Source organism: Elephas maximus, chromosome 8, assembly GCF_024166365.1.
Source record: "Elephas maximus indicus isolate mEleMax1 chromosome 8, mEleMax1 primary haplotype, whole genome shotgun sequence".
NCBI classification, from domain to species: Eukaryota; Metazoa; Chordata; class Mammalia; order Proboscidea; family Elephantidae; genus Elephas; species Elephas maximus.
This window is the reverse complement of record NC_064826.1, coordinates 60,926,148-60,949,441: the sequence shown is the minus strand read 5'-3', so window position 1 is coordinate 60,949,441 and position 23,294 is coordinate 60,926,148. Positions and strand designations below refer to the sequence as shown.

Sequence of the window (23,294 nt, the reverse complement as noted above, 5' to 3'; positions counted from 1 at the left end):
GAAGTTTAACGTTGGATCATATAAAATGTTTCTATCTTGAAAACAGAAAAGCGTGATTTGCTGGGATTTCCCGTATTCTGCTTATTAAAAAGAGAATATGTTTAAAAATAATTTACTTGCCAAAATAATCTTATTTGACACAGTTTTTCCTAACAATCTCCTAAAACAAAAATGAAAACACATGTTCTTATTTTTAAGTGCCACCAACATGCTATTCTACATAACCAGCTAAAAAAAATTTTTCAGGGAAATTTTAAATGAGTTATTTGTCAAAGACTGATGGTATAGGAATATTCCAGAATATTCATACGGAAAAGACTGGCAACTGCTTGAAGGTCCTGGGAGCTGGCATTTCTGGAATATTTTCCAACTATCTAAAGATTATGAAAGTCAAACAAACTTTTTACAGAGAGCCTACCTTTGAAATAACAGTAAGATGACTTCATTTCAAAAGTTTGTGCATGATAATATTCTGTGGGGCACAGAAGGTCTAGATCATTATTTCTAGTACCTAAGTACCAAAAAGTAGAAGTCTGTTCTGTGTTAGCCTGGATTACAATACGGGCTCATGAAACTCAAGAAGTAAACCTCTCTAGACTTCTCCTTGTCACAACCCACTTGCACAGCAGATGGAATGACCTGAGTTGGAACTATCACTGGCAGCTTCTCTCCTCATTCGCTACTTCTATTACCCCTGCATCCTGAAGCCCAAAGCTTACAATTTCTATGAAAACCCATATTCTTTCACTTTAAAAGGGAGAAGGTGTGAGCAAATAAAGCCACTGCATGTTTTCAAATTATTTTTATTTTCCATTGAGACAAGAGGAATCCTGATGGCACAGTGGTTAAAGTACTTGACTGCTACCAGAAAGGTTGGTGGTTTGAACCTACCAGCTGCTCCTCAGGAGAAAAACGCGACAGCCCGCTTCCATAAAGATTTATGCCCTTGGAAACCCTATGGGGAAGTTCTACTCTGTTCCCTGGGTCGCTATAAGATGGCAGTGGGTTTGGTTTGGTTTTGGTATGTTTTCAAAACCTTTCTTAAAAAATTAAAAATACACAAACGCAGACTACACAGCAAATAAAATGAATTTCAGAAATAAACTGACTTTGAAAAACAAAACAGTTTGGCGTTGTGCAAGGCCTAACAGACTTGACAGAATGCCACTATTTAACTGCGATAATGCATTTTAATAATTTAACAAACACATGTGGCACTTATGCCAGCTGTTGTTCTACACATGATACAAATATTACCTCATTTAATTATATAACAATTTTAATGAGCTAAGTACCATCATTATCTCCATATTACTGATGAGAAAGCTGAACACAGTTTCTCAAAATCACACAGCAATTAAATAGCAGAGCCAGGACTCAAATCCAGGCAGCCTGACTACAAAATCCAGGTTAAAACATGCAAAGCACTTAGAACAACGTGCAGCCCATTGTAAGCACTCCAGTATTAGCTATGATATTGTTTATAGCATAACACCCAGAACTCACTGCCATCGAGTCGATTCCGACTCATAGCGACCCTATAGGACAGAGTAGAATATTGACTGTTTTTTTTATTATCACCCTTTCGCTGATTCCTCTTCCTAGTTTCCTTATCTCAATTAGTGGAAACACCATTGGCCCATTACCCAAGTCTGAAACACAGGGATCATCCTTATTTTCCCATTTTCTCTCAGGGCCTACCTGTAACCTTAACCATCAAGGCCTGCTGATTTCACCTCCTCATAATCCCTTTCATCTGTTCCCTTTTTACCATTCCTTCCATCCCAGCCCTCACTCCATCCTTCCTAGATCCTCCTCCCTGCTCACCTGGACTGCTGAATTAACCTCCAAGCTGTTCTTCCCCATCTCTTCATGTTCTCCTCCAGCTTGACCCTAGAAGACTATATGTAAATTGGATAATATCCTCCCCTGATGAAAATGCTTAAGTGGCTCACTCTAGCTGGCAGGATAAAACTGGGCATCTAATAACATGGCCCTCAAGGCCACTGAGCTGAGCCCTGACTCCAACAGTGTTCTCAGACATCATTACTCAACATTGCCTGACTCCAAGCAGCTTGACCCACCCCACACCCACAGTGGGCTGCTCTTCACCTCTGTACCTTTGTTCTTGCCTCTTCTCTGTCTAAACCAAAACACCCATTCCCATCAAGTCAATTCTGACTCATGGCAACCACGTGTGTGCAGAATTAGAACTGCACTCCATAAGCTGCGATTTTTCCGGCTTTTCTTCTGAGGCACCTTTAGGTGGGTTCATACCATCAGTCTTACAATCCAGCCTCCCTGGAGCCTTCCCTGACCACCTTCCCAGGCCTTCACCATTTCTACAGGTCTGTGTGAAGTACTCCTTCTCTGTCCTCTAGGGGCCGATTCTACATACATCACAGTGTGGTATTTTTCCTACCTCCCTTACACTGTATGCCTTAAACATCTTCATAGTCTGGGTACATAGTTGGTACCCACATGCCAGTAATATGAACTGAATCTGGATGGGTGCAGATAAAAAAATAAATAACAGAAAACTCTAGAATGGAATTCTCTGGAAGCTAGTGGCAGAAGTGGATAGATCAAGTAGTCCCAATGGGCTCTTCTCTTAACTAATTAGTGCAAATATATAATCCTCATGCTAATCCAGAAGCTATTCAAATAGTATATCACATTAAAGAAGATTAAGAAATCAATGTTAGAAAACGATGCAACTACACACTCCAATTATAATTGTATACATGACAAACTAAGCCCCAAACATGACAGTTCATAGCCCAAACAATAAAAATTGTTAGCTCTTTCAGCGACGCAGAAAGTTAAGTCAAAACAAATTTCCAAAGAATCAATTCATTCAGGATTTCTTAAGTGCCACCCATGTGCCAGGTGCAGGGTCATGCAAGAAGTATGCAAAGATGACTAAGATGTAAGAAGTGGTTCCTGGACTCGAGGAACCCAGTGCCTACTGGGAACAACAGACACATAACCGATCCCTGCCTCTTAAAGGGAGCTCTGCATTGTAACTGCACAAACTGAGTGGAAAGAAAGCACGGAGGAGAGAGAATTTAACCCAATGAAATACTAGAATTGATCTTGCCATTATACAAAGAGTAGCCTGTAAGAAGAGAATAAGTCATAGGAAACTTGCAACTCTGAGAACAATTTAGAACACAAAAAATTTTAATAGAAACCTGAGTTAAACATTTGCTCCTACAGCGGATTATTCAATAAGTAAGGTATGTACAGGCTTATGGTGAGCAAGGTATGCACAGGCTCGCTTGTGTTTACTAATTTGCAGGGCACAATTTCACATGGGTATCTGTTTAGACAACTGTACAGGCTCCAAATGAGCACAACTAATTGTTCTGAAATTCCCAATCTTCGCGATGTTATCCATAATTTGTTATGATCCACACAATCAAAATGCTTTTGCAGAGTCAGTAAAACACAGGTAAACATCTTTCTGGTATTCTCTGCTTGAAGCCAAGCCATCTGACTACAGCAATGATATCCCTCATTCCATGCCCTCTTCTGAATCCAGGCTCAATATCTTGCATTTATTACTCAGAAGAACTACTGGCACCTGCAGCGAGCCACAAGTTTTATACCTCCCTCACAGTCTTTGATGTGTGATGTGTCATCAGAGGTTGTTCATCCCAATATCTAAAGTTCTTAGCTTCCATGAATGGTCTGAAATAAATATAACTTTTAATATATGTGGTTCCACTTAATATAAGACCAAGCACAGTAAACATCCTGCAGTAGTATGAGATGTGGGTCAACTTCCTTAAAATGTGTAGGGTCTCTTAAGGCATAACCCAACGACAACCAGTTGCTGTTAAGTAGATTTCAACTCATGGCAACCCAAAAAAAACATCTCTAGTATTATTCAAGGTGAAAACCTGTATGAATCCATATTACGAATAACAGACATGGAAGGAACTCTACAAATCAAACAACTGTAATAACGGACATTTCTTGAGTACTTAACATAATGTTGCTGTTGTTCAGTGCCATCAATTCCTACTCATAGCGACCCTATAGAACAGAGGAGAACTGCCCCATAGGGTTTTCAAGGAACGGCTGGTGGATTCAAACTGCCCACTTTTGGTTAGCAGCCAAGCTTTTAACCAGTGCACCACCAGGGATGTTGTATTAACTGCTTTACAACCATTGTTGTTGTTGGGTGTCGTCTAGTTGGGTTCAACTCATAATGACCCTATGTACAACAGAACAAAACACAGCCTGATCCTATGTCATCCTCAAAATCGTTGCCATATTTGAGCCCATTGTTGCAGCCACTGTGTCAATCCCTTTCATCTTGGGTTTTCCTCTTTTTCACTAACCATCTATTTTACCCAGCATGATATCCTTCTCCAGAGGCTGATCCCTCTTGATAACATGTCCAGAGTATGAAACTAAACCTCACCATCCTCACTTTTAGGGAACATTCTGACTGTTCTTCTGGCAGTCCATAGTATATTCAATATTCTTTGCCAATATCATAATTCAAAGGCATCAATTCTGCTTGTCTTCCTTATTCACTGTCAAGCTTTCACATGCATATGAGGAGATTGAAAATACCATGGGTTGGGTCGGGGGCATTTAGTCCTCCAGGTGTTATCTTTGCTTTTAACACTTTAAAGAGGTCTCTGCAGCAGCCCAGTGAAGTATGTCATTTGCTTTCCTGACTTCTGCTTCTATGGCCATTGATTGTAGATCCAAGTAAAATGAAACCTTGACTTTAATATTTTCTCCCTTTACCATGTTGCTTATCAGTTTAGTTGTGAGGATTTTTGTTTTGCTTATGTTGAGATCTAATCTATACTCAAGTCTGTAGTCTTTGATCTTCATCAGTAAGTGCTTCAAGTTCTTTGCCTTCAGCAAGCCAGGTTGAGTCATCTGCATATCTTAGGCTGTTAATGAGTCTTCCTCCAATCCTGATGCCTCGTTCTTCTTCATACAGTCCAGCTTCTTGGATTATGTGATAGGCATACAGATGCAGTAAGTACGATGAAATGATACAACCCTGATACACACCTTTCCTGACTTTAAACCATGAACTATGGCCTTGTTTCGTTCAAACTACTGCCTCTTGGTCTACATACAGGTTCCACATGAGCACAATTAAGCATTCTGGAAATCCCATTCTTCTCAATGTTATCCATAATTTGTTATGATCCACACAGTCAGAACACCTTTGCATAGTCAAAAAAACAGAGGTAAACATCTTCCTGGTATTCTCTGATTTGAGCCAGGATCCCAGCAATGATATCCCTCGTCCACATCTTATTCTGAGTCCCACTTGAATTTCTGGCAGTTCCCCTGCTGATATTTGCTGAATTATTTTCAGCAAAATTTTACTTGTTTATGATATTAATGATATTGTTCAATAATTTCTGCATTCTGTTAGATCACCTGTCTTTGGAGTGGGCACAAATATGGATCTCTTCTAGTTGACTGTCCAGGTGGCCGTCTTCCAAATTTCTTGTTATAGACTAGTGATCACTTCCAGTACTGCATCTGTTTGTTGAAACATCTCAATTGGTATTCTGTCAATTCCTGTAGCCTTGTTTTTCACCATTGCTTTCAATGCAGCTTGGACTTCTTCCTTCAATAACATTGGTTCTTGTTCATATGCTATTTCCTGAAATAGCTGAACATCAACCAATTCTTTTTGATACAGTGACTCTGTGTATTCCTGCTTTCATCTTCTGATGCTTCTAGCAATGTTCAATATTTTGCCCATAGAATCCTTCAATATTGCAACTTAAGGCTTGAATTACAAACCCGTAGGGTGCAGAAATGTTAAATTAACTATATATTCAACTTTCTAGAACTGAAAAATAATTAGAAACTTTGAATCCCAAAAATATCTAATGAATGTCTAAATATTTTCTAACATGCACCACATTAGATGTGCAATATTAAGTCTACTTCAAATTTGTAAAAGCCAGAGTGATTCATCATGATTCATTTCATTTAGCTGAGTTTTGAGACAGCAAATGCAACATATAAAATCTAATTTTTAATAAATGTATATAATACACAACCAAGTAATTTCTGTTTTACAAAGCATCATTGATGTTTTACGTATGGACTTTTTAAAAAGATGATGTATGTTTTGTTATGGATATTTTCCCCATAACTAATAAAAGAAAGAATACTTAGAATTTTATACAGAGTTATAAAGGAGACAGAAATAAAACCCTAGCTATCTAATATTATGGTATAATTCACGTGTTACTTTGAACATATTTTATAATACTCAGTGTGCTAGTGGTATGGTAAAGAGACAAATATGCACACCAGGGCATCAAGTCACAGATGAAACTCCTCCTTCTGCTGTGTACTTCAAGTAGGCCCAACTTTTGGAAAATCTGAGTTGTAGGGAAGTTTGTCTTGCCTCTTTTCTGCTATGTTTGAGTTTTCCCATCTAACTTTCTGGTTCTTCGTTCTACTCCCTCAAGGTCCTGAGATACTTAACATGTTTCATTATTTCTACATCATATAATGACAATTTAATTTACATCCCCATTTAAATGTTAACATGCTATTCCTAAAAAATGATAACTTTCTAGAGAGGAATAACTCAAAATATGAGAGTTTCAGAAACCTGGGGAAGCTTCTTGGGAAATAACTTTTTGAACAGTTTTAAAATCCTTTCCGTGATCCTTGAGCTTACCAAGTAAGTCAGCCTTCCACTCTGTCCTCTCTTCCTGCCTCAATACAATGGTGGTTACAAAAACAAGCAGTTGTTCCATTTGTCTAAAGAGCAGGCAGATTGAAGCCATGGGATCTAGAGCTGGGAGACTTAAGAGGAGCCAACAGGCCTGTAAGACATTTGTGTTTTTTTCAAATTCTGTAAAAGAAGATCTAGTATAGCAAGTAGGTTTCCAAGTTATTGAAGTTTGTATATATAATGAAGAAAGTGGAGGGAGGGATGGAGGCCAAGAGTCTTCTCTTTAATAGAGTTGATTATCAGTCTAAAATTGTATTAGAAATAATTTCTACATGAGTGGGAACTCTTGGAGGCAAGGTGATCAAATTTCAGCTGTTGTATTTAATAGTTAATGAATACAATTTCCAAGAGAAAAACTGAAATAGTAGTTCCGAGGAATTCAAATAACAGTCTTCTTAGGACCTGTCATTGTCAAGTTTCTGTCTGTCAGTCTAATTCAGAATTATACAATTGACTTGACTAACACATGCTTTTTAAAAATAAAAAGAAATCACATGAGACACAAATTGGTGAAATGAGAGTCAGCACATTCTTTCTACTCAACTCCATTTGTGGATGTATGCTGTACTCCCCCAATTATTGCGGCATTCTTTTTTAAAACACACTTAAAAGGAATAAATATTCACAGTTTAAAATGGTTTTACTGACTAAAGTTATATCTTAGACACTACATCAACCGAATTTTCTTAATATCAACTGAGATAGCTAATGTAACTTAAGACAGAGAGAGGTGTAGACTGAAAAACTGACAAATATAATAAATTCTCAGCCAAGGGGTCTTGGAGAGAACACTTGTGCAAACTACACCAAAGGGAAAAATAAATTTCACATAGAATGTGGTATTTAAAGACATGTGAATTTAGATACAGATGAACAACAAACCTCTCTGTCTTCTCCAAGAGGTCTCTAGTAAGGGGAATTTATAGATTAATCAGGAAACCCCAATGAGATGGGATTGGCTGGTCATATGAAAGCTGCACCTGTCCCTGGTAGTTTGTGCATACTCTATTATTTAGGCTGATTGCCCTCCTGAGTCCTCATGTCATCTTGGAAAACATGCAAGTAAAAGGGTTATGTGCAGGATTCATCTTAAACTGGAGAGAGGTAATATGAATGGCTTGAAGCTTGAAGCCCAGGAAAGTGTGTTTCCCATCTTCCCGCTTTAACACCACAAGCTGGATACTTTCATCTTACAAGTAACATACTTCCAATGATTTACATTACATCATTCTTTGAGGTGATTTCTTTTCAATCTGGGTTGTAAAGCATCTCTAGGAAAGAGTCTGCTTTTTAATTAGCTGGCCTTGATTCCTTTGTCTGATCCAAATTGTTACCGGCAGATTAGCAGATGACACCAGCAATGCAAAAGGCATCTTCTAAATGACTGAACTCAGCTCCACATCTTAACCAGTAAATTCATCACTCAGATTCCCTCTGCATATCCAACGCAGTATGAACTGACACACTGAATTGCATTTTCTTTTATTTTTAATTCTTCACTTTCCAGATACAGAAAATCATTTTGGTATAACAAAAATAAGTCAAAAAGATTCAGAAGCTCAGACAGACACCTAGATCTGGTGTCAAATTTTTAAAGCACTCTTTAATGACTTCATGAAATAATCATACTTCTCAACATATAGAGTGAGGAAAGGCTGTATAATATTCACAGTAATGCATAGTAGGAAATCACTACCAGCTAAATGAGAGCTCTAATGTGGAATATGGAGAACATCAAGAGTCATCTGATTTTCCATCTGAACATTAGAAAGTCTCATTTAGAAATCAATTCTCAGTGCCATCTGTATAAGACAGTCTTAATTTGGCATAACATTATTCTGTCTGTTATACACCTGCTTGTTCTCTGGACTACGAATGAAAAATAGCAACTTTTCAAGCATAATAAACCTCAAATCCTTTTAATTAGTATATCTATTGAAATGTAAAATAAAAATCAGCTTTATGCCAATGGGACTTCAGATAGCTCAGAGAATCAGGTAGAGAAATCAAAATTACTTTGGTCATTTTCAATTATTCCCAAACAGTTCCATAAAAACTGGCAAATGTGTATTAGCAAGAAACCTTCTTAAAAAAGTCATTAAGATAACACGTAAGTGGAAGTACATTACATAAAGACGGAATGCAGGAAGATTCAATCCCATCATGGTAATAAGATTCAGATATCTAACATTTCGGAATATCAGCCACAGACAGCATCAATCTTTTTTTTTAATGAACCTTAATTTTCAGTCTCTCATGCATATCAATTTTTAAAGAACACATGAAAAACTAAACGCAGAGGCAATTTAGACAGTGATGGTCATATTTTAAAATTCAGTGGTCAATCTGTAAATCATTAAGATTTTTTAAATGGAGAGCTAACACAAGTTATGCATTCAAATCAAGTATGAGAGCCAAAACTCAATAGCAAATATTAACAAGTTTCTATATACCAACTATCATGTTAAAAAAAAATCAGTTGCTGTACCTTTAATCATCATAAATATTTATAACAAGGCCAATGTCTTCAGGCTTTTGGTTCAGATTTTAAATCACCCTCCAAGCAATTAACTGCTAAAATTACCCATTTGTCAAAAATTGATATTATGCTTACAAAGAATCCATTAGTTAATCTTGAGTATTACAGAATACCATATTGACAATGGACACACTCTGTAAGCAATTAAAATGGTAAAGTAATTCTAGAAATTTAGTTAACATTGACATTTTTCCTTATGAGTTTATTCCAGTGCTTACAAGCAATATATATTGCGAAAGATAAAACTTTAACAGATGTTTTGATGTGAATTAGTACAAAATGACCTTAGGGTATTCCATACTTTACTATGAAACCAAGAGCTGTGTGCTGTTCCATTTACTCTTCTTTTTTTTAATTTTTAAAAACCTTTTCCTTCATTCTTCAATTCTAACTGATCCCCACTAGGGAATAATCTCTTTAGTTCTTAAGCGCATGACATCTCATGTTTTATCATAAACAAGTTATATATAAAACATTTTTTAAAAGTCTGCTTTTGGAGTTAAAAACGTTTCTATATACCACCATGCGATGTAGTGACAGGAACTCTGGTGGCATAGCAGTTGCAAACTTGGCTGCTAACCAAGAGTTCAGCAGTTCAAATCCACCAGGCGCTCCTTGGAAACTCTATGGAGCAGTTCTACTCTGTCCTATAGGGTCGCTATGAGTCAGAATTGACAGCAGAGGGTTTCATTTTTGGCTTTTGATGTAGGGTGAACTAAGAGTTCAAATTACCAAACGTAGAAACAAAAGAATTAATCACTGTGCTTTCCTTCTGTTTACCATAATAAATATTCACTATTTATTACATTCTGATCATTCAATAATCTATGAAATATCCAGCCAAACACAGAGCTTTAAAGTTATTAAAAGGACATGTTCTTCTAAAGAAAATACCATATCTACCTGTTTTTCACATCTCCTTAAATTTACAGAGAACCATCAGTGTCTTATTTTAGCTCAGCTGTTTTTGTTTTCTTTTTTTAATTAACATCTAGCACAGCATTATGAACAGCTGTTAACTTAGTAAATATTAGTCTGATGTTCTTCATTGTGCATTCATAGATTTAAGTGACAATAAATATCATCACAAAAAAAAAAAACAGCATGTCAAAATATCAAGCAGAAATACCCGGAGGGCATCTGTCACTATGTCAGAGTCAGTCCTCCTTGAGAATAATTTCACCTGCAGTGCAGATCCTAACTGTAACCCTGGAGGGGTGCCTTGTCTCTAAGCAGACAAATGGTAAGGAAAAGTCAGTGCATAATTAGGTGAGTGGCCTCCCACAGAAACCCACATGGTAATAAGGGCCGTCTGCTTCCACGTACTGTAATTCCGATGCCAAAATACATGGAATCAACAAGCTGCATTCTATTTTTGAACCTCACAGAAGGTAAAACTATTATCTTCAGTATGAAAATGATGACAAATCTATGTGACTGAGTGCACGTAAAGCCACAACCAAGTTTATTATCTGAAGTATTAACCACGTAGTGTAAAAAAAACTGGACAAAAGAGTCAAGAACCCTTTCACAAGTTCCTTAATCTCACTGGTCCTGATCTTTCTTTCATATGAAATAAGGGGTCAGGGGAGAGGCCTAGAATGGATCACTGTTCTGAGATGCTGGTCCTGGAATGGGCTTGGCTACATCACAATCGCTTAAGGACAGGTAGTTTTTTTTTCTGTTAATTAGGTCACCATACAGTGTTCATATTATTATGATCATGTAAATGCTATTTACAGCTGAGGTATGAGGTTTACTATAACTCTTTTTCATTTTTTTTTTCCTGCATAACAATTTGTTTTTCTGGTGTTGGTAAGAATCTATTTTTTCCTTTGCTTAGTTTTCTCTCCTCCCATCTTATGAATCTGCACAAACACATTTGGTATTCTAGTATCAGTTTCATCTTCTTGAGGAAATCTCTCCTGGAGCCTTCTGATCTGCTCCAATCTGTACTGGTTGGTTGCTTTCCTAGCCTGATACGTAACTGTCATCCTGGGATCCTCTTCACCATCATCCTGGGGGTTGTCCTTTACCTCTCTCCTATGGTGAACTATTACCTGTTCATCTTCTCTTCATTGGTTTATTCCCTGAGTTTTGGTAGAGTGAATCCTTGAATAGTTTCCTGGGAAAGCATGCAAATACACGAAATTTTCAACTCCTTGTACACCTGAAAATGATAATTTTACTCTCACGTTTCATTGATAGTTTGTCTTAGTACAGATCCAGAGCTGGAAATCATTTCTACGTTAGAACTTTCAAGTCTTTGCCCTGCTTGCCTTCTCCTTTCCATCACTGATATTGAAAAACCTAATGCCACTGTAATTCTTAATATTTCGTAGAAAACACTTCTTTCCTTTTGTAGATGTTTCTGTGAAGCCAGTGCTCTAAAACTTCACAACGATGAATGTTACTGTCATTTTTATTTCATTCGTTTTTCTGGACCTTAATAGACTTAATCTGGAAAGTCACATCCTTTAGATCCAGAAAACTGCAGTTTAGTGATACCTTTAGTGAGTCTCACTTCTGTATTTTCTACCATTATTCAGATATTGGATCCCCAGGACTGGTACTCTAACTTTTTGATACTTTCTTTTCCATTTTTCATCATCTTTATCTTTTTTGCTCTACTTTCCAGGAAATTTCTTCAATTTTATCTTCCGTCCTTAGCTAATGCTGTTGTTTAATTTCTGTGATCAAATTTTTAATTTCCAAAACCTCTTTTTTTGTTCACTAAATTCTACTCTTTAAAATAATATAACATTCTCATTTTATGGCTACAACATCTTCTTTACTTCTTGAAAAGTATTAACAATAGTCTGGAATTTATTTTGAAGTTTTCTTCACTATCTTTCCTTGACTAATCAATGCAAGCAACTTTGCTTCTTCCAAGTTACTAATTTGTCAACTGGGGTCTTTACTGTAGAGTTTGCCTGGACTCTTTAGGTCTATTCTCTTGGACTGATCAGATTCTCCACAGAAGGCTCTTCCATTCTTTTGTCTGAAGGCATTGGTTTGCCACTTGTATTCTGAAAAGCCCTGGGTCAGTCCCTATATCTTACCCTCTTCCCTCATACTCTACCCCTACAGTACCCCCACTGCCCTCTCCATCCCAGCCAACCTGCCCACACCTTATTCTAGAATGGCCCTTGCAAGTCCCCTCTCACCCTCACCTCCATCCCCTCCGCTCTATGATGGGACCCAGAAACAAGCAGTTTCGGCATAGGATGTACTCCAAGTTCACCTCTGTGCCACAGCATGCCTTGGAAAACTGCAGGCTGCAGAAGCACAAAAGGCCATAAAGATGGTGGTCTATGCACCCACCAGGCAAGAGAAAAGCCAGGCAGGCCCTGGGTGATAGAGAGGCCACCAGCTGGTCTTAAAGCAGTGCCCAAGACTCTCGGCCCTGATTCTGAGCAAAGCCTAATTTTAAATTTGATTGGGACTCTAGGAGGGGAGGAGAGTATTTGAACTGTGATGAACAGCTATGGGATGAAAGAAAAGCTTGGCGAAACTTAGCTGAGAACTACTGAACGACTGTTACAAGAAATGCAGCCTAGTTGCTGAAAAAAATCAAGACAATAATAAAACGAAAAAATAGCAACCCAGAGGGCAAACTCCTCGTGACCACTAGGAGATAAGGAAAAATAAAATGGAACAACAGAGGCAGAATTTACAGTTAAAATGCTACAAAAATCACCTATGATCCTGACCTGAAGGCAGAGAACACAGGAACAATCTGTGGGATGTGTTTTGTTTCACCAAAAAAATTTTCACCAACACTTGTTCATAACTAATGAAACATGGAGCGCTGGTAAGAAAACCAAACAAGGAAAACAAAAATCCAGTGATTACACAGCCCTTCGGAAAGGTTCAGCCAGTTCTTTAAACTCCATCCTACTGTTGAATTTGACAGTCTAGAAGTCAAAGTTAACTTGGAGTAGCTCTTAATTTCCACTAACAATGGTAGGTCCCTCCGCTCCTCAGAGCAAAAGGTTTCAAGTGGTAAACAAGAACAAGGATGTCAATTGTCCTGTTTGTTTTCAACCCTATGAAGAAAACACAAGGACACAATTTGTCTGAAAAATTTTCAATGTAAAAGAAAAAAAAAGAAATTAGGCTCATGTTATTATATTCATGTTTACAGGTAAACCTGAACATCGGCAAGAAAAAACAAGCCACTTCACTTGTTAATATTTCCTCACCAATTTGACTGTTTAAAAACTATTTACTTCAAGTGACACAGATTTTTAAGAAAACTGAAGTCAAAAAATTAAAGAAAAATTTGTCAAAAAAGAAAAACCCACAACAAGAGATATGAGAAATCAACAAAGACTATAACACCATACTGCTTCTATTATTTATTAAAAATCAATGTTTTGTGAGAGGTCATACATATCTTGTGAAGAGTTTTTTTTAATGTACAACATGTCTGCCATAAAAATTTTAATGATTAATGCCCTAAATATTAAAAAGCTCTTACAATAAAGAAAATCAACCCAACAGAAAAATTACAAATGGTCAAGAAACATGAAAAAGATGCCCAGTATCACTAGTGGTCAAGAAAACCACCAACTGAATAGACATTCCATGTTTACTTGTTACAACAGTAAAAGTTAAAATGATAAATTACAGTCAACGTTAGTTGGAGTAGAGGAAAACAGTCCTCTCATACATAGCTGATGGACTGTAAAGGACAATCTTTTGGGTAATGTTTCAGTCGAGTCATTAAAATTAAAATCATACCTCTTCCTTAAGGAAGGAATTCTATTAAATAGATATCCAAGAAAAAATAAAGCTTTTATGTTAATAATTACTGCAGAATCATTTATAATAGCAACATTCTGGAAAAACACAAAGGTCCATGAATAAACATTTGAAAAAACTGTGGTATATTCACACTACGGAATAATAATGTAATTATTAGAAAGATTGAGCTACACAGTTAAGTCTTGATTTAGAAAGATGTCCATGATATAAGTGAAAAAAAAAAACTAAGTTATATCATATTACATATATTATTTTTATAAACACATAGCATCATGTGTTCATATAGATTTCCAGAAGCAGAGGGGAGAGTATTAAAGAAAAAGTGTGCCATGTTGCAAAAAGTGGTGTTGATAATGAAGGGAATGATATGAAAACTAATAATTTAACTTCATAATAATTGGTTCTCAGAGTCATATAATGTAATCATTTGAATTACAAAATGTAAGCAAACCATTAAGCCTTCAGACACAATTTTCGTATCTTCTAACTACCCAATACATGCCAAAAAAGAGTCTCTTGTTTCAAGCTTAAAACTTGGGGACAAGTTCTCAAGATGCTTGCTAGGTCAAATCTTAGGAACACTTAGTTCTTTTGACAATAGTATTCAAATTTTGAGTGCAAGAAATGAAGGAGTAGTAGAATGTAAAACCATTTTTATCTGTTGTGAGTACAAGCGAAAAAATATACACTGGAGACTGACCATAACATTGTTCTGGAGGTCATAACAATGAATACTGAATACTGAAACGAGCTCGGTATTTCAGTATTGGGCTCCGTGCTAGAGCTATCTGAAATGTCCCTCTACAAAAATAGTATTAAAATAGGATCCCAGTGGATCTCACTCAATATTGATGCAATTTCTTCCACGAAGAAAAAAAAATAGGATAAGAAAAAAAAAATCCAATGAAAATGATGTTTAATGCTAAGAATGGTTTACAGCCAGTAAACTGAAGCAATGGCTATGGCTTACTTCTGTATTACTTCATTTTATAAAAGGATTAAAAACAAAAATAGTTATGGTAGATATGTTAGTCTTCAACTCAGAAAATGTGCACGATGAATGCTAACACTTAAAAAGATCTTTTCCTACCTTCACATTGTCTGGATGCAGCCCCCCAGGGTGCTTGTCCATGTACTGACATAAATCAGTGTGCTAGAAGAAAAAAGGAAAAATGTATTAACGTCCCTCTGGCTATAACATGATGAATCAATATTTTTCTACTTCAAAGTCACCATTACCTCTGAACAAAGCAAATATAAGAATAATGGGTAGATATCTCCGTGTACACAGTTGCATGTCCGCCTGCCCATTTTTAACTACAATTGAATCATTATCTTTACTTCTAGGCTCTGTTTTATGTTAAATATGTCTATGTATTAGAAGGCATACATGTCCATAATTTGTTAAAGAGTTTAATTTCTTCCTCATTGAATATATATTCCCATACATTAACCTAAAAAAGTTTTTTAAAGCAGAATTAACAAATCCAATTACAGTCCCATTATCTTTAATTTTTTAAGTGCAAATGGAAGTTATGATTATTTTATATGTGATGAAAAATTACAAATATGCCACAGTAATAAAATTAAGCATTTGGCTTATTTAAATTCTAATACCTACATTTTTGGGCAGTTCTACTCTGTCCTATAGGGTTGCTATGAGTCGGAATCGACTCGACGGCACTGGGTTTTTTTATATTCATAAATAATGATTTTTATGTTTCCAGAAGTTCTGAATATGTCTGAGTAAATATACTTTATAAATTAATAGCAATACTTCCAAAATTATAAATTAGGACAATGCATCCAGATATAAGTTAAACGGAATATCCCGAGATACCATCTTAGGATGTTATTCTTTTACATATACCATGCTCAATTTGACCATAATCGTGTATTTTCTTCTTCAAGCTTTTTCTGTTTATATTAAGCACTACATGGAATTTTCAAGAAATATGTAGAGTTGCTCTTCAAATTTTTCTTCTCTTATGAAGATACCGAAAGATTTGTAATACTGAAACATTTAGTCATTCTGCAAAATCCAGTAAACATGGGTAATTGTGTCCCATTATCAGGCTTGAGAAAACCCTGGTGGCATAGTGGTTAAGTGCTACGGCTGCTAACCAAGGGGTTCGAATCCGCCAGGCGCTCCTCAGAAACTCTATGGGGCTGTTCTACTCTGTCCTACAGGGTCGCTATGAGTCAGAATCAACTCGATGGCACTGGGTTTGGTTTTGGATTTTTGGTTTATCAGGTTTGAATCGTTGAAGGACTCCATACAAGTTTTATTTAAGAATCTTGCTTTAGCAAATGTGACAATAGTTCAAATTCATTCACTGAGTTTTATTGCATGACGGGTGATAACTGCTGAGGATACAGAGCATAATTTAGAATTTATTCATTCATTCTTCAAGGATCTCTTGAGCCCTTATTATGTTCCAGGCACTATACTCATCACTAAGGAGATGGAACTGAATGGAACAGATGCAATAGAAAACAGACACTCCAGTAGTACCAGTAGAGTACGTTGTATAATATTTTAAGACTGTACTGGGTAACGTTTGAAGATATAACAAGGGAACCTAATATGATCCAGAAACTTCAGCAAGCCTCAGGAAGAAATTACTTCTACGTATTAAGATAAGAGTAGAGGCTGAATGAAGTGATACATCCATTTAAAGGTGAAGAGAGAAAAGGGGACAGAATAAATGCTCTTAGATATATTCTGAGACAAAATTGCCTTTGTCTTAACCCACATCCAAGGTATTTACCTTCTAAAAGTCAAAGCGCCATAAGGGCAGAAACTATGTTTGATTTAGAAATTAATTGTATCTCTACTGTGAGACAAAATGTCAGACACAGAGAAGAAGAAACTAAATAAACACAGGTGTAAACATGTTTAGATATAGGATAGCTCCAAAAACATGACCCTAAAATATGATTATAATGCGTCCCATGGAGTTTTTCCTCAGTAACTATTTAAAAGTTTTATCTCATATATTTAAAAAATGGAAGAATATGTTCTGAACCCCCAAATGCCACTTCATAACTCCATATTATTGACTTTCTTATCATTTCAAATATGGACAATGTCTCCCTTGGAAAATATTTTTGAAGACCAGATAAGACACTACCTGTGAAAGTTCTCTTTACCTATAATGTAATACACAAAAATAAGGTATCATTTAAAATACTGCCTACTACACAATAAGAAATATAAGGGCAAGAACTGTACCTAATTTGTTCAATGCTTCACACACAACAAAAACAATAGGAAGTACAACCAATCATATCAATAATCACATATTCATGATGAGTTAAAATTTTTACTAAAAATATAAAGTCTCAAAATAGGTTAAAAAGCAAAGAAACAAAATCAAATACACACTGTTTACAAGAAAAAAAAACATAGAAAGCTTGAAAATAAAAAATATATATATTGATATTACATTTTATATTACATATTTCTATTTTGGAAAACCTGGTGGCATCGTGGTTAAGTGCTATGGCTGCTAACCAAAAGGTCAGCAGTTCGAATCCACCAGGCGCTCCCTGGAAACTCTATGGGGCAGTTCTACTCTGTTCTATAGGGTCGCTATGAGTCAGAATCGACAGCAATGGGTTTGGATTTTTTTTGGCTTTATTTCTGTTCTATGTTACTTATATTACAACTCGATGGCACTGGGTTTGGTGTTTTTGGGTTTATATTAAAAATGACTCAGAATCAACTAGATGGCAACAGGTTTGGTTTTATACTGAAAATACCAATAAAAAGAATCAGATATACCAATGTAAATATTAGACATACTAGAAAATTATTAAGTATTTTTGCACCTAATAACATGGCACAACAAAAGCTAAAATTGACAGAACTAAGAGAAACTGACAAATTAACAAGATCTTGAAGAGTTAAGCTAACTTCTTCCAGAAATCAACAGATCAAATTGGCAATAGAAAATAAGGCTATAAGGAATATGAAGAACGCAATTAAACACCACGTCTAATTTGTGCTCAATAAGCTCATGCTATGCATGCTTTTTAAATACAAATGGCATATTCACAAAATTCACAATGTATTAGACACAGAAGAAATCTGAACAATTTCCAGAAAGCAGAAGTCATACTCCCATGCCCTTCTCACAGCTAAATGACATTAAAAATTAATACTATATTTCATCAACTCTAAGACACACTATTCTTTTCATCTCCGACACTGAAATACATCTTATAATTACTATTAGCTGAGCAGTAGCTGGAATACAGTTGTCATTGCCTATGTTTGAGCAAACTTACTTGCTACTTTGATGGCATGACTGATCAACAAAAAACTTAAGGACCATCTGAGGAGAAAGATGGAAAGATGAACACTAACCTGTCATCTGGAAACCATTTATTGAAATTTTCAGGTAAGATAAACAAATAAGTAAAGGTACCAGAATTAAAACTTACACAGCTCCTTCAATAAGCATAAAATAAAAATTCTAAATGATAAGAAAGTACTGGATCACAACTTAGTTGAAAGCACTTCCTTGGTAGTTGTCTTAGTTATCTAGTGCTGCTATAACAGAAATATCACAAATGGATGGCTTTAACAACAAAAAATTTATTCTCTCACAGTCTAGTAGGCTACATCCAAATTCAGGGTGTCAGCTTCAGGGGAAGGCTTTCTCTGTTGGCTCTGGAGGGAGGTTTTTGTCATCAATCTTCCCCTGGACTAGGAGCTTCTCCTCGCAGGAACCCTGGGTCCAAAGGACACGCTCTGCTCCCAGCACTGCTTTCTTGGTGGTATGAGGTCCCACTCTCTGCTTGCTTCCCTTTCCTTTTATCTCTTGTAACATAAAAGGTGGTGCAGGCCACACTCCAGGGGAACTTCCTTTACATTGGATGTGACCTTAGTAAGGGTGTTACAATCCTACTCTAATCCTCTTTAACATAAAATTACAATCACAAAATGGAGGATAACCACACGATACTGGGAATCATGGCCTGATCAAGATGATACATATTTTGGGGGGACACAATTCAATCCATGACAGTAGTGTATAAAATTTTTCCTCCAGTTGATAGTGGCTAGAGTACAATGGAAATAGGAAGGAAAAGAAGGAAGAAAGGAAAGCAAAAGGATGGAGAGAAAGAGAAAATAAGAAAAGAAGCCAGAAAATCTATTTTCTAGGAAAATAAAAAAATATTTTAAAATATTTTGTAAAAATATTTAAATTTCTAAAAGAAAATTTAAATCATTTAAAAATTAATAAGAACATTATATTTCAAAGCAATGAAAGTGGTCACAGTATTATTCACAGGAAGATTCAGAGCTTTAAAGGCATTTACTGTAAGAATGACTGAAAATAAATAAAACAACCAGTAAACTCAAGTTAGAGAATATCAAACAATAAAAAGACTCAGAGTAAAGGGGTTCATGCATTTAATAATAGAAATTAATTAAATAGAAAAACTAGAAAACAACAGGATTGATCAATAAAACAAAAACTCACTTTTCTGAAAAGTCCAATAAAAGACAAATCTTCAGGAAGTCTGATTTTTTAAAACAACAAGGGTTTTGCCAAGATGCAATCAACATTAAGAATGATAAAATGGTATAACTTAAAATGTGGAGACTAAAAACATAAGAGAGTAACCCCATGAGACAGAGTAGAACTGCCCCATAGGTTTTTCTTGGCTGCAATCTTTACAAAAGCAGATCACCAGGTCTTTTTCCCACAGAGCCACTAGATGGGTTCGAACCACCAACCTTCAGGCTATCAGCTGAGTGCTTAACCATTGTACCACCAAGGCTCCCTATAAACATCATTAAACCAATAAATTGGATATCTAGATAAAATTGAAGATTGAAGTCAAGGATTTCATTTTACTTGGATCCACAATCAACAGCCACGGAAGCAGCAGTCAAGAAATCAAAAGACGCATTGCATCGGGCAAATCTGCTGCAAAGGACCTCTTCAAAGTGTTGAAGAGCAAAGATGTCACCCTGAAGACTAAGGTGCCCCTTGACCCAAGCCATGGTATTTTCAATCACATCATATGCATGTGAAAGCTGGACAATGAATAAGGAAGACCGAAGAATTGATGCCTTTGAATTGTGGTGTTGGTGAAGAATACTGAATATACCATCCACTGCCAAAGAACGAACAAATCTGTCTTAGAAGAAGTGGGGCCAGAATGCTCCTTAGAGGCAAGGATGGCGAGACTGCGTCTTACATACTTTGGACATGTTGTCAGGAAGGATCAGTCGCTGGAGAAGGACATCATGCTTGGCAGAGTACAGGGTCAGCGGAAAAGAGGAAGACCCTCAACAAGGTGCATTGAAACAGTGGCTGCAACAATGAGCTCAAGCATAACAACGATTGTGAGGATGGCGCAGGACTGGGCAGTGTTTCGTTCTGTTGTGCATAGGGTCCCTATGAGTCAGAACCAACTCGACGGCACCTAACAACAACAAGGTAAAATTTATGCTTTTTCTAAGAAAACATGCTATTAAATTAGATTCTGGAAGATGGGAATTGAAGAGCTATACCTAAAAAAGGCACCAAGTTCAGGCGGTTTTAATGGAAATACTCCAAATCTTCAAATAGCAGATATAAGTTACTTTATAGTACAGGAGCCCTGATGGCACAACGGTTAAGTGCTAGCGAACCAAAAAGGTCGAAAGGTCAGCAGTTCAAATCACTCAGTGGCTCTGAGGGAGCAAAGTCTGGTGATCTGCTCCCTTAAAGATTACAGCCGTGGGAAACCTTATGGGGCTGTTCTACTCTGTCCAATAAGGTTGCTATGAGCCGAAATCGACTGGATGACACCTAACAACCAAGCTGGAGGACAGATAGGCTACTCTACAAAGAAAAAGATAAGAAGTCTCCCACACCCTCTTTTAGGCTACAATGTCAAACAAGACAAACGGGAGGGAGAAAAAAGGGAGGGGAAGAACTAAACCAAACTCTCATATGATCATAAAAAAGCCAAACCCATTGCTGTCTAGTTGATTCTGACTAAAAATAATAGCAGTATATTATAAAAGATTAACATACCAAGACCAAACAAGGTTAATCCTAGGAATAAATAGTTTGACGTAAAAAGATCTATTACTGTGATCCTCTCAAATGAACAAATTAAAGAGTAGAATGGCGATGGGTATAAGAACTTTTGTGGTAGTATATTTCTGACATATATTTATTAACCGCTAATTCTGCAAAAACAAAGCAGAGTCCCTGCTCTTATGGAACTTACAGTCTGTGAATTTTATATACTTGTAAATTAAATTTTTTTTCTAAGAAAGGTAAAATAGTCAAGCTTTTTGTTTAACATAAAGAGAGAGAAAACATCAAGGTGGAAACAAATTCCTGGTCCTCAAGCGACACATGATGTCCTTCTGAGGACAAGATGTCCAATGACATCAATACCATGAATTACAGACAAGAGTTCTTCTCCAGAAATAAAATCTTGAAAAACTTAATATAGATTTTTCAAAGCTTTCAAATTTTAAAATCCATATTTCCTTAGGTGTATGGCATGAAAATGAGATGCACGTACGTGTGTGTGCACCCACACATATATCACATGCGTGCACACGTGGCTGTCACTAACTGTGTAACCTTGGGCAGGTGATGTAACCTCTGTATGTCAATATCCTAATCTTTATAGTAAGGATAATCCTAGTACCTATCTCATATGGTTACGGTAAAAATTAATGAGTTAATACCCATGAAAGCTTCAGAATATTGCCCAGGACATGGTACATGCTATAGATGATGATGAGGTGGTGATAATGAAAATGCTGATGAAGATGATGATTTCCTGTGATATGTTTAGGGCTAGAAGTCGGGAAAGACACTTGGGAGGACTGCAGTAAGAAACAAGAATGAAAGATACAGTTGGGAAACCGTAACTCTTAGGGGTGGCATTTCCTACTTACATATATGGTCTTCTTGTCTGTGTGCCCAGCCATTCTCATTCATGCTCTACTGCTCTCTACACACAACCAGTGAAAATATGTCTGCCAAATATACCATTAACCTCAGATGGCTCTGAGTACACAGTGGCAGGAATGAGAGGATCTCAGATGCAGGAAGGGGCAGGAGGTAGTACAAGCTATACAGTTTTCCCTTAGTAGTATTTTTCACAAACTTCTATTTTACCTAAGATAAATGCTGTTTCTTTCCCTTTTCTCTTTTTAATGCACAGTACTATGCCTGGAACTGCATTAAAAAAAAAATTTTTTTTTTTTAGACGTATCTATATTCCAAATTTCATTATGTCTTTTCTTTCTTTTTATTTCTCTCCTGAGTTCTAGTTATTATCTGGCCCTTATGATTTACACTGGTCCAGAATTACAGAACTTAACAATAATGCCAGAAGGTACTTTTTAGTCATTGCCTTTGTTAAACGTCAGCCTAGGTATCTAAGTTCTGAATAAAAGGTCCCTAAGCCACATGACCAGCCGGTCACTCTCCTCTGCTGAGATATTGAAAATCTCAGGTCCATCTGGCTTCATCCGCAGCTATTTCTTGTTCTAATACCAGAAGGAGCACCTATACACTGGATGCCAGGTAACTGTACATCAAACAAAACCACTGTTTCTCCTCCAATCTCCATCATGGTTCAGGCTTACATCTCCTCTTTCCCCACTACATTATGCCTCACTTCAGCTTCCCATATCACCCCTCTTTTTCACTCCATCACTACTGCCGTTCTTCATCGTAAAGCCATTAGAATCATTTGTGTCTGACAAGTTTGTACCTGAACGCCTAAGAACAGCACATCCAAGGAGTGGGTGGTTTTAAATGAAGCTTATCAAATGTGGCTAGAGTTATGACCAAGCCGAAGATGGAAGTGAAAACAGAAGGGACTCCAAAAGGCTCAATCCCTATACTCTACATTCCTCTCAAAATCAAGTTCCCTCTTCTTCATTATTGACTACCCAGCAAGTAGCTTTTATTTGGTTATTTACATAGGTGCAAGGGAGTTCCTAAGGAAAAGAATTTGAGGAAAGTATCTGAAATCATAGGAAGAAAGGTCTGGAGTCTACTTCCAAAAAATCAGCCAATGAAAACCCTGGGGATCGTAACAGTTCAACCCACAACTAATCAGGGGGATGGCCCAGGTCAGGGCAGCATTTGCTTCTGTTGCACATGGGGTTGAGGCTGACTCAATGGCAGCTAATAACAACAACGACATCTGAAATCATAACCCCCTAGAGGCTAAGTGTTCTCTATAAAAAAAGTCTGC

General features: G+C 36.7%; 1 protein-coding gene across 2 annotated transcripts in view; it reads right to left on the bottom strand.

Annotated features, from left to right (window-relative positions):
• Positions 1-23,294, bottom strand: part of CDK14 (cyclin dependent kinase 14) — a 693,252-nt gene that overhangs the window by 316,145 nt on the left and 353,813 nt on the right. For both annotated transcript variants that reach the window (XM_049893961.1, XM_049893962.1), the window contains one exon: positions 15,145-15,207. In XM_049893961.1, the coding sequence (XP_049749918.1) occupies positions 15,145-15,207 (63 nt within the window). The remainder of the gene's footprint in view (positions 1-15,144; positions 15,208-23,294) is intronic.